Source organism: Convolutriloba macropyga, chromosome 4, assembly GCF_964194025.1.
Source record: "Convolutriloba macropyga chromosome 4, txConMacr16.3, whole genome shotgun sequence".
Lineage (NCBI taxonomy): Eukaryota > Metazoa > Xenacoelomorpha > Acoela > Convolutidae > Convolutriloba > Convolutriloba macropyga.
In genome coordinates, this window is record NC_134471.1 from 37,342,197 (window position 1) to 37,354,689 (window position 12,493).

A 12,493-nucleotide genomic window follows, 5' to 3' on the forward strand; every position below is an offset into this window, starting at 1 on the left:
AAAATGGGAACAAGAGAGACTTGATACGACAAAGAAGGAAGAATAGGCAACGTCGTGATCATCTTTGTTTCATAAGAATTTCCGTCAATATATTTCAAACTCCAATATCTATGAAATACTAATTTGTTAACACCAAATGTGACATTTTTGCGTTTATTTTGTGTTCTTACATAAAATGTGTAAACAATTGAGTAAGAAATTCAGTTCAGTGTTCTCTATCAATTTATCCACTATGAATCTTAATTAATTATACATAATTTACTGTTTCGATCATAAAACATTGCCCTGTTCATTTACACAGGCTTCAATTTGATATTAAAACAATAGAGAATCCCACTATCTCTCTGATTTTACGCAAGCTTTAAAAAAATTAAAACGCATGTAAGTTGTATGGTTGATACTTTTAATAATAAATCAAGTACCCCATTTAATAATGTAATAATTGCAATTTTCTGGTCCTTTCGTTAATGACAGCTATCAGGAGAGTGTAATCAAAGAGATTTTGTTGAACACGACAGTCATTTGCGAACCACCTAGCATTATCACTATATTGTTATCACAAGAAAAATTGATTACCAAATTGTATAGGACCTTCTATCCACAGAAACTGTTCACTCAAAATAAAATTTAATTCAATTTTCTTTATGAAATCAAAAAACAATTTTGAGAAGTTTTTAAAAAGTGATTGAGGAGGAGAGGTGATTTATTTTGGAGCTCAAGGATGGCGGCTATTTGGGAAGCAACGGCGACAACAACAACCTCAATGATATAGAGAAGAGATTAAACAACTTGACTACGCATGTCAGCAATCAGATGGGTGAGATTTTAAACTAAAAAGTCATACTGTCATACACATTGTGATGATAAAATGAGCTTAAAACCCATGCAAAACATTATTAACTTTTGAAAAAAATATTAACAACTGCCGACAACTGTAATTTTAACAATTGCCGACGCTTCAAAGAAATCGACGGATTGTTACCTTTTCTGAGAATGTTGAGGAGTGTTCTGTCAATATAGTCAATATTTCATTGAAGCCAAGCAGTTTTTGAAATTGATTTTGTGAACCATGTACGTTTTGATCGATTTTTTATCCGAAAGCAAAATCAAGCATTTTTTATTCTTGCGATTGAACTATAATGCCATATTTTCTTCCGAAGATTGATTTCTTAAAACAACAAAAATGCTTGTGGTTAAACGCAATCAAAGGCCTGTAAAGACGAAAGTTTTAAGTAGGAAAAATTTTTTCTCCCTTAGAATCAAATTTCATTAGGACCCTCAGCTTTGAGGTTAGGTTGAAGGGTTTGAATACCGTCAAAAAAATGTTCAAATAGTTATATAGTTATAACAGTTTGGGTTTTTTATTTGGTTCATGTCTGGATTGTCGTTCATATTTGGGTCATTTCGAATCTAGCTGGTCATCTAGACAGGTGACGTTTCTGATCAGTAATTTAGACATCTTTTTTGCGCTAAAATTGTATTTATGATGTAAATAAATTTTATGTTCATCAACTTCTGCTGACCTTTGGTTTATTTCACACTATAGTTATGTGATTAACTTCATTCTTCTTGAATTTAGGATCTAAATCAATTCGCTAAATATAATTTCGTTAATTCCTCCGTGATTATGTTTTAACCTAAAGTAGGAAAACTAGCAACTGCTCTGCGAAAACCTTCTAAAACAACTTTAAAAAGTGACCATCGTAACACGAAGCAAACCAAACGTTTTGGCATAAGAATAGCATGGCGCAATCAGCAAAGGAACTAAGTTAGACCCACGTGCACATCGAAGCGTTTTAGAAAAAGGCAACAGCAAACCTTCCTCTCAATTGGGAAAAATGAAAAGTCGAATGAAAACTAGCCGTCCTCGCGAAGGAGATCATACATTCAGAAGAAACGCTTGGCCCACCAATTGAAATAGTAGGATACCCAGAAGATCCCACATACGAAGGCAAGTAGAAGAACACACACACAGCTAAGAAAGGCTGACCCCAAATGGTCAACTTAAAGTAGCATGGTCAACTTAAAATAGACGTAACAGAGGAGACGAAATCGGAAAAACAAGTAAAGCAAACGATGGAGCCTTTGCGATAAGAAACAGCCTTACTTCTTTACCTATGCATTGATACGGAAGGTCGTCATGTGTTTAACTATAAACATCTTCACCAGAAAAATGAGAAACAATGAACACACGACTTCTAGAAATCCATGGGGAAGACTTTTGGGAGAAACAATAGCATCACCTATGACCTATATGTTTTGTTCACACAAAATTGAGAAAAATTGGAGGCAGATGATCAGCTTTACTGTATGCTCAATCGTCAAGACAAAAAATGTCATTCGGGTAATATAGAAGAAGCAATAATAAGTGATATCTTTGTCACTAATTTGCTATATTTCGTTGCAAAGAAACTCAACAAAAAATAAATCAAATTTGGTCCAACAGCCAAACAATCAATTTAGTGAACAATTTCCCAAAATGAAAATTGTATTCCCCAATTACGGTCAACGAAGGTCTTCCTTTAATTACCACAACAATGCAAACTCTCAAATCTGAAATTCAAAAATGTGACGCAATTGTTGTCAACGTTGAGTGGATAATCACAAACAAATCTGCTCAGCACAAAGAAAATGACTGCATAATTACTAATCATTTTGCAATAGGACGCAGGAAACCCAAGATACAAGATTAAACTCTGAGTAATAGACCCAATGTTGATCAAAATCAGAAACTTGTCGAAGAATTTGATGAAGATGTAGAATCAGTTAACTATATCATGAGTTACAATCAGCTATACAAACAAGCCTTTGAACCCTCAAATGGAAGCTCTGACAACAATCATGTTGCAATGATAACAAGTGAAGTAGCCACAAAAGTAGAACCAATAAATTCTCTATTGACCTACGGAAATGTCAAAAGTATCAATAAGATAGATTGCGGGACTGTCTGCAGCATAATAAAAAACCTAGCCTCGCACATGCTGTAAGAGACCCTGAAATCGTTTTTAATCAGCGGACTGGATGACAAAGAGATTGCAACATGCCCGAAAAAACCCAACAAAGTAGTTCAAAAACGCGTTTTCCGAGATCTCTTCCATCACTATTTTGTGAGAAGATGCTCAAACACAAACTAATTTGAATAGTTTTTTGAATAATATCACCTCTGGCCTACTCTACACAATAAAACAAGTAATCGCAGCGCAATTTCCACGATTAATGTCACGAAGTGCATAATCAAAAACAAATTTTTAAACATCAGAACGTCGTAAAAACTACGCACCTAACCATTAAAAAGGTCACTTTTAAATCTCAGCCTAGAAGAAAAGACAAAATCAGTCGCTTAAAGCAGAAAGACCATATCGAAAAGAAAAATAGATGCTCGGACAAAAACTATCTTTTCCGAATTACTATCACTGTAAAAAGATCATTCTATCAGGTTTGATTTACACTCAAAGGTACTCAGTGTGTCCCTTTACAAAAACAAATATCAACTGCCAAATATTCAACTGCTAATTACTACAGCTTTACGAAATACATTTAACAAAGATAGGTTGTTTCTGAGACCCCTTCTTTACACTAGTAAGTTCATTCCAAATCTAACTTAACTATGTCACCCACTTCTCCCATTATTGCAAAAAATTTATGAAATACGTATGGGCGAAAAACCATGCAAAACAATTCAATGAAATCGGAGTTAAAATTTTAAAAAATGAAAGTTGTCCCTTTAACACTTTAGAAAAAACTTTAGAAAAAAATAAGACGCATAAATATCAAAAATAATAAGTACTTCGTAACAAAATAACCCTTTAGCTAAACTTTAGAAAAAAATAAGACGCATAAATATCAAAAATAATAAGCACTTCGTAACAAAATTTAAAAGATTGATAGAAACCAATGAATTGGCATCTACTTTTCCTAATAGCACCGAGCGATACCGTGTAAATGAGCTCAAAATGTTGGGAATAGTTTGTGCGATAAACCACTTCAAATGCTATGTCGACGGCAAACAATTTAACGTCATCACCGATCATTGTGCACTTTTGTCTATATTAAAAGAATTTAGATCCAATAAGTCCTGTAATAGCCCTTTGTGTAGATAGGTCAATAAACAACTTGTGTAACCAAATGCTTTTTAAAATAAAAAACCTTGCTAAAGCTAAAGTGGGATTAAATGACGACAAATAGAGAAACTCATTCACGCGAGCAAAAAAAGTATTGTTTTACGACAAAAAATTTGTCGTAGCCGCAACTTCTAAACTAAAATCACATTTTATTTAAATCTCTTCGTGTAATCAACAAATTAGCAAAAACGTTGCAGAACAAAGTGGAAAACCTTAATATCAATAGAATTTTGCAGCACAATTGACACCAGTAAATAATAGAGATTCAGTTAAGCAGAAAATAACATGTATTAGCATCACAAATTAGAAGTTTTTTTATATAACTATTACCTTGTATCGCAAAATCCTTATCTACAATTTGATGGTATCAAGTATCAAATATCAAATCCTCGCCCAATTGTCTGCGTTGGTTCTGCATCTGAAAATCTATTATACAATATCACAATTCGTTCACTGTATTTATAAAAAGGTCTGTGGCAAATTCGCAGAAATGTACCTCTTCAAAACTGGATTTTACGGTCTGACTGACTTGCCTGCTGATTTTTAGAAAGATATAGATTATACGCTACCTGGCAAGCCAAAAATGTTTTGTTTGCTATGTAACATAATCATAATCAACTCAAGTTCTCAGTAAAACTCAGGCAAATGTACATCGTTGTCTAAAACTCGGAAGTAACCTACGCATAAATAGTATAACTTTCACTTGAAAAAATCAGAAACTGTATGGTTAGTTCACAAATTTTTGCGAACAGGCATTTTGTCTCTCGAAGCAAAGACTGACGTGTTTTGGTCATATCGCCGCAAAAAGAGTTAACGAAATTAGACTGTTTCTGAGATCCATTCATTATATTAGTAGGTTCTTAAACTTTGTCTAATTTTGTCCACAACTTTGCCCGTAATTGTAAAAATGTGTAAAAGTGTGGACCAAAAAACATAAAAAACTATTATTGAATTCAAAGATAATAATAAAAAAGTATAGAAAACTGTCGCTAAATGCTTCAGCTAAAACTTCGAAAAAAGCGACTTATCAGTATCAAAAGAAGAACTGCTTTATAAAAAACCAAAAAAGATGAATGGAAACCTGTAGAATATGCATCTCGCCTTTCTAATACCCTTAAGAACAAAACAGTGTAAATGAGTTCAAAGTGCTATGAATATTGTAATCGGTAAACCACCTCAACGCTATATCTACGGCCCACAACTCACCGTCATCACCAATCGTTGTTCAGTTATATCTATCCCAAATGAACACAGATCTAACAAACCCTGTACTCGCCGTTCATTTATATAGGTCGATAGACCTCTCCCGAATGACTTTGACAACATACCGAGTAACTAATTTACGCGAGCAAAGTAAGCATCGTCGTACGACGAAAAGTTTGTAGTAGCCGCAATTTCTAAACTAAAATCGCAACATATTCCAATCCCTTCTCAAACCTAAATTAAATGCGAAAAACAAATTAGCAAATATGTTGCAAAACGAACTGACAAATCTAATACTATAGGAAATCTTGCAACACAATTGATACCAGTGAAAGCTATAGACTCAATTAAGCGTATCTGACAGGTGTATATATCAAGTGTATATATCTCAAAAAGTGACAGTCAAAAAGTACATCGTTGTCTAAAACTCGTAGGTAATCTACGCATAAAAATCAAAATTTTCACTTCAAAAAATCAGAAATTGAATGGTTAGTTCACTAATTTTTGCAAACAGGCATTTTGTCTATCGAAGCAAAAACTGACATGTTTTGGCCATATCGCCGCCAAAAAAGTTAACAAATTTAGACTGTTTCTGGGATCCATTCATTAGATTAGTACGTTCCTAAACTTTGTCTAATTATGTCCACAACTTTGCCCGTAATTGTAAAAATGTGTTAAAGTGTGGATCAAAAAACATAAAAAACTATTATTGAAATCAAAGATAATAACAAAAGAGTATAGAAAACTGTCGCTAAAATCTTCAGCTAAAACTTCGAAAAAAGCGACTTGTCAGTATCAAAAGAAGAACTGCTTTATAAAAAAATCAAAAAAAGATGTATGGAAAACTGTAGAATATGCATCTCGACTTTCTCATACCCTTAAGAACAAAACAGTGTAAATGAGTTCGAAGTGCTATGAATAGTCTAATCGGTAAACCACCTCAACGCTATATCTACGGCCCACAACTCACCGTCATCACCAATCGTTGTTCAGTTATATCTATATCAAATGAGCACAGATCTAACAAACCCTGTACTCGCCGTTCGTTTATATGGGTCGATAGACCACTCCCGAATGACTTTGACAACATACCGAGAAACTAATTTACGCGAGCAAAGTAAGCATCGTCTTACGACGAAAAGTTTGTAGTAGCAGCAATTTCTAAACTAAAATCGCAACATATTCCAATCCCTTCTCAAACCTAAATTAAATGCAAAAAACAAAGTAGCAAACATGTTGCAAAACGAACTGACAATCCTAATAGTATAGGAAAGGTTGCAACACAATTGACACCAGTGAAAGCTATAGACTCAATTAAGTGTATATGACAGGTGTATATACCAATTGTATATATCTCAAGAAGTCACAGTCAAAAAGTACATCGTTGTCTAAAACTCGTAGGTAATGTACGCATAAATATCAAAATTTTCACTTCAAAAAATCAGAAATGGAATGGTTAGGTCACAAATTTTTGCAAACAGCCATTTCGGCTATTGAATCAAAGACTGTCGAAATTTGGCCATATCGCCGCTACAAAAAATTAAAGAATTTAGAGTGTTTCTGAGATCCATACATTAGAGTAATAAGTTCCTAAACCTGGTCTGACTATGTCACCAACTTTGCCAGTAACTGCAAAAATCTGTTAAATAAGTGTGGACCAAAAAAACATAGAAACATTTTTATTGAAATCAAAGATAAAAACACAAAAGTACAGCAAAATGTCGCTAAAACCTTTAGCTAGAAGTTCAAAAAAAGCTACTTATGAGTATCAAAAGAAGAAATGCTTTATAAAAAACCAAAAAGATGGATGGAAACCTGTATAACTTGCATCTCGCCTTTTTCTAATAAACTTAAGAACAAAATAGTGTAAATGACTTCGAACTGCTGTGAATAGTCTAATCGGTTAACCACCGCAAATGCTATATCTACGGCCCACACTCACCGTCATCAACGATCGTTGTGCAATTTTATCTACACTAAAGGAACACAGATCTAACAAACCCTGTAATAGCCGGTCGTCTATATAGGTCGATAGACCACTCCCGAATGACTTTTAATTAAAAACCTTGCTGCAGCCAAAACGAGATTAGTTGACAACATATCGAGAAACTCAATTACGCGAGCCAAGTAAGCATCGTCTCACGACGAAAAGTTTGTAGTAGCCGCAATCTCTATACTAATATCGCAACATATTTCAATCGCTACTTAAACCCAATTTAAATGCAACAAACAAATTAGCAATTATGTTGCAAAACGAACTGACAAACCCTAATACTAATGAAAATTTTGAAACATAGTTGACACCAGTGAAAATTATAGACTCAATTAAGTGTATATGATCATGTGAATCAGAAATTAGTAGTGTTATTTTATCCATTACTTTTCATCAAAAAATCCTCTTTCAGAAATTTATAGTTTCCATTATCCAAAAAAAGGTATTCGCTTTGCAAAGTTCACATTCAGCATTGACTATGCAACTCAAAATCAATCATACAATATCCCCATTCATTCACATATACCCATGGAGTTCCTGCTGCAAAGTTTACATTTGCACTTTTGAAAAGTTGAGGCAATTAGGCACTACAATTGTAAATAAATGAAGCAACCACGCAGCAGTCAGTTTATTAAAAATTGCGAGAAAAAACTACATAACACATTTATTATCTATAAATACCGCCCACATAATAATGCATTACGTTTTCACCAAAAAGGTTTGAGCATATCAGTTGATCCGGGATATTCGAAACTCATCCCAAAAAAATTAACTATGAACATCATAAAAAATTGTAAAAATTTTCTCGACAAAAACTACCAATACCTCACCCCCTAAAAATCTTGAGTGACATTTGACATAGAACTTGACTCCGATACTTTATCCGCACACAATTTTACACCCAGAACCAACCAGTACAGTTCGGCATCATCAGCAACGCCCTCTTTTGCCAACTACTTCTTGAATGAGGCTAAGTATATGAAATTTAAGGGGACTATGTTTAAGATAATCAGTATGTCCCTACTTGACAGTTTTGTAGGGAAAAATACCCCACTTAAAGAGGTACGGGACTGCGCACTGTGCGATGTCGAGCAGAGGACCAAAGACATCAACCCCTATTTCATTCGCGGTGTAGAAAACTGAGCTCAAATCAGGATGTATCTGCATTGACAAGCGCAAGGCAATTCCCAGGGCTGAAAAGGAAACATTCCTCTAAAATATCCACCCGAGGCACCCAGGGAGCAAGCTTTGCTATGCTCAACCTAGCTCAAAAAATGTTGTTTGCGCTAAAACCACAGGAATATTTTGGCCAAGTCTAATTAGTGCAAAGTGTGCACTGAAATCTGTATCAACTTAAAATCAGTCATTCTGCACCACCATTTAAATATAAGGAAACAAATAAGGAAATACGTAGATTTTGGCGGGCATAATAAAAACGAGAAAGCCTTAGAAAAACACTTCTTTCGGCAATTGATCTCTTCTGAAAGTATGCTACTGTTGAAACTGTATAGAATACATCGAGTCCATATATTAAAAAAATTCTTGAGTCCTACAAATAAAGCAAGGTTGCACTTAAGTCAAAAAGATTGGATCAAGCAAAGTGTTCCAACGGAAGAGATTAGACAAATTTCTTTGAAATAACACTATAGAACTGAGTTCCGCCAAGTTTGCAAATGATTAGAGAAAAATTGGTTGAGCAAAAAGACTAATACAAACTATGAAATGTTGAGTTTTCTGAGTAAAGGTTACTTTAAAAAAATTTTCAGTCATCAGCATGCAATACATGTAATTGCACATCAGTTGACAAATTGCAAAAAACGACAAATTCAAATCCATTTAAAGCTCATTTTGGAAGATCATGCAACACGCCAAACCTGAATATTACAGCAAAGTCGATAGCAAAAACCTTACCTATAGAAAGATCATCTGTGACTTTACCTTGAAGAAGCTACCTCACTGGCAAACATTGGACTGACGAGTGAACCTGTGGCGAATTGGATATAGAACCAGTAACTTGTGCACTCAAGGCAGCGGCAGAACGACGCCATCAAGTAACGGACGATCAACCAAGGTTTTTGTGGTCTGACTATAATCAAGAGCAATTTGCAGCACAGATGTGAATGTGAAATTAGCTCCAAAAAACGAACGCAAAGCAAGAGGCAGAAGAAAAAGTTTGAAAAGTTGCATGAAGTTACGCATCCCGTAGAACAGTCGGTGAGACGGGTAGCACAAAACAAGGTACGAATATGTATTTTGCATATGGCCAATTTTGGAACAAGTGAAGAAATGAATATATTTACTTCGCAGAATAAACGTTGGGAAGGCCCGCAATGGTTATTGAGAAAACGCTAGATTGGATGAAAACCTTGCAAAGGAAAAATCTGATAAAAAACTCTATGGGGATAAAAAGACCAAAAGTTCCAAACGAGTCGCAGATGACGTTAGTCTGATTTCCAGAATATCAACTCTTTTTACATTCTACAATTAGTACCATATCCAGATCACTGAAAATGGGAAATCCCAAAATATCCAAGGTACGATTATATTGGTGACAGTCATCTCATTATCCCTCCGACGACCACAAGCGACAGCGATTCTTCTTTCGTACAGCAAACTGCAAATGCGCTAGAATAACAGTAATCAGTGGCGCCGAAGCCAGATCTCACCTTTAAAAACAAAGAAAGCGCAGTCTTTTCAGCCAGGACGCGAGTGCCAGTTTTAAACAAAACCAAGAAAGCGTCGCGGAAATATAACAAGCAATCTTTCTAGCAACTCAGATGTCTCTTCTACCCTACGCCGAAATGAACAAAAACAAGTAAATGATAAAGCAAATAATGACGACGAGAACGCAAGACGTCATCGAACTCTCGTGGAGGATTTACAGGCGACCGATGGTTTCAATGACGTAATTTTTGACACAAATTTTACGTTTATAGGACAATGTTGACCAGGAAATCCCAGTGAACGATATCAATGCGAATCTAACCCCAATTTACCGACAGAAATGACAGTCCTTGAGGCAGAGCAAAAAAAGCGAGAGTTATGACCTCAGGTTGAGTTGCATTGAAATCCTAAATTTCAAAACTCTATTTTTATTCACATAATGTGCATATTAAATATCTGGGGAAAAAATTTTATTTCTCTGATTTTACATAATTTTATTTTGAAATGTCTCAAAAATTTCATATGAGTGGGGAAATGTGATATAGATATGACCTTTATGAATATTTTTTGTTCATGTATTGATTGTTGCTCATAGTGGGGGAAACTAGTTCAAATTTGCGCAAAAATGACGGAAATTGTCACAGATCTCTGCAATTGCGGAATTTGATAACCAACGAGAAAAATTGGAAAAAAATTTTATTACTTTTGTTCAGAAAATGGCGTCACTAACATCCGCACTAAGGTAAGTACTGCCATGCAAGGCTTCTAAAAATTATTGAAGAAGAAAATGTTGGATATAGTTGTTTCTTCTCATCAAAATGCAGTGAGGGGTAATCATAATTTTAATCCGTCAAAGCTTTGAAAAGAAATTTAGGTTTCCAAACTGACCTTTAAGTGTGTTGACCTTGACTGAGTGCTATTTCTTTGTTTAATCCGTCAAGGCTTCTGAATTTCACTAAGGGAGAAAAAGTGAGGTATGATTGGTACTACTTATAAATTTATTTAGTCGATATTTTTAATAGAAATTAAAGGTTAAAAAAGTCCTTTCTTTGTTTGTTCATAGGTAGCGACGAAGTGATTGATGGTTCGAAATCCACTTTTTTAGATGTTAAATTGATAATCTCTTCCATTACTCGCCGATACTTTTCAAAGGGTTCATCTCCCGTCTCTTCGAATGTTTGTTTATTTAGTCCTAAGCTAATCAATTTGTACTTTTCCGATTTTGCATCGAAGCAACAATAAATTTTGCAACAAAAACAAATCATTTCAGTACATCTTAATTCTTCCTTGAACAAACCTGGTTCACGCTTATTGTGCTTTTTTTATTCATCACAACAAGTTCTCGGGAAAAAAATTTGTACAGCATCAGCTTTGAAAGAACCATCACAATCGTGTTGCCGCAGAGCTTCCCACACTGCTTTTTTAGATGGTTGAATGCAATCGTAAAATTTATCGTGTGCCAGAGCTAAATATAGGGAGTCAGTGTCTATTTCTAACTCCTTGATTGAGTCCACATGGCAAAACTTATCAAAAATTTTGTAATAAACCTCTAGCATACGTAATACTGCGTACCAAACTTTTAAAAAGCCGACTATCATCGGTTTGCGATGCTCTATTTTACAAGTTCAACTCCGTATAGTTCTTTCGATACAAGGTTAAGTCTCTTAAACAATTTCCTGTTGATAGATTTTTGTGTCTTTTAACCGTTCAGGTATTTTGTCTCTGTATGTACCATGAGTTGAAGTTGCTTCCGTAAATCGTTATCAGTTGCATATTCCCTCATATCATCGCGAATATCTGCTCGACTAAAATTGAAGTTTTTAAAGATTGGTATTAAAATTGAGAACTTGCATTTCAACCCTTCTGGAACTACGAGATGACACCGAATGTAACCAAACAATTTCTCTTCTCTTATCTTAGCAGGTAGCGATTCTTTCGTCAGAGGTAGCTTGAGTGGGAAATTGTATCTCACGTGAATGGTCTCTCACATGTATCTCGACAACATTATATCCTTTGTTCAGCAGATAATCTGGTCCCAGTTCGTCATGTTCCCTTTTCTTGGGTCCTCTATGGGTCTCTTACTCTGACATAGTTGTTCATATATCCCGACATGCCCAAAAACGAATTTAACAAATCCTTGCGTCAAATATAGTTTTATAGTGAGCACAATATCCGTCTAAATTGAAACAATAAATCTTTTTCTGAGTTCCAGTTGTGTAGTAACTTTCAAAAGTGCTTTTAGGACACTGAGATTGTAGGTGCAACATAGCCATGTTCTCAAACGTCTTCGGTTCTTTTTGTCTAGCTTTAAATTTCTGAGAGTCTGAATCAGTTTCCCATCTAGTGTGAAGCTTAGTGGGCAATTCTTGACACACTGGGAAGGGGTAAAGTTCACTAGCGTCTATACCCACAATTGATCTGCAAATGTTTTCTGAGTTTCGAATATATATTTGATCTACAAATGCTTCGCTAGTAAAGACAAAAGAGAGACCACTGGTCATATCTTCGCGTA

At 34.9% G+C, this 12,493-nt stretch overlaps 1 protein-coding gene across 2 annotated transcripts in view; it reads left to right on the forward strand.

Moving 5' to 3' along the window:
- LOC142338419 (uncharacterized) overlaps positions 1 to 12,493 on the forward strand; it is a 138,529-nt gene that overhangs the window by 58,501 nt on the left and 67,535 nt on the right. Inside the window, exon 3 of one of the 2 annotated variants that reach the window (XM_075388174.1) lies at positions 713 to 817. In XM_075388174.1, coding sequence (XP_075244289.1) covers positions 713 to 817 — 105 coding nt within the window. The remainder of the gene's footprint in view (positions 1 to 712; positions 818 to 12,493) is intronic. The other variant, XM_075388176.1, reaches the window with a different exon arrangement.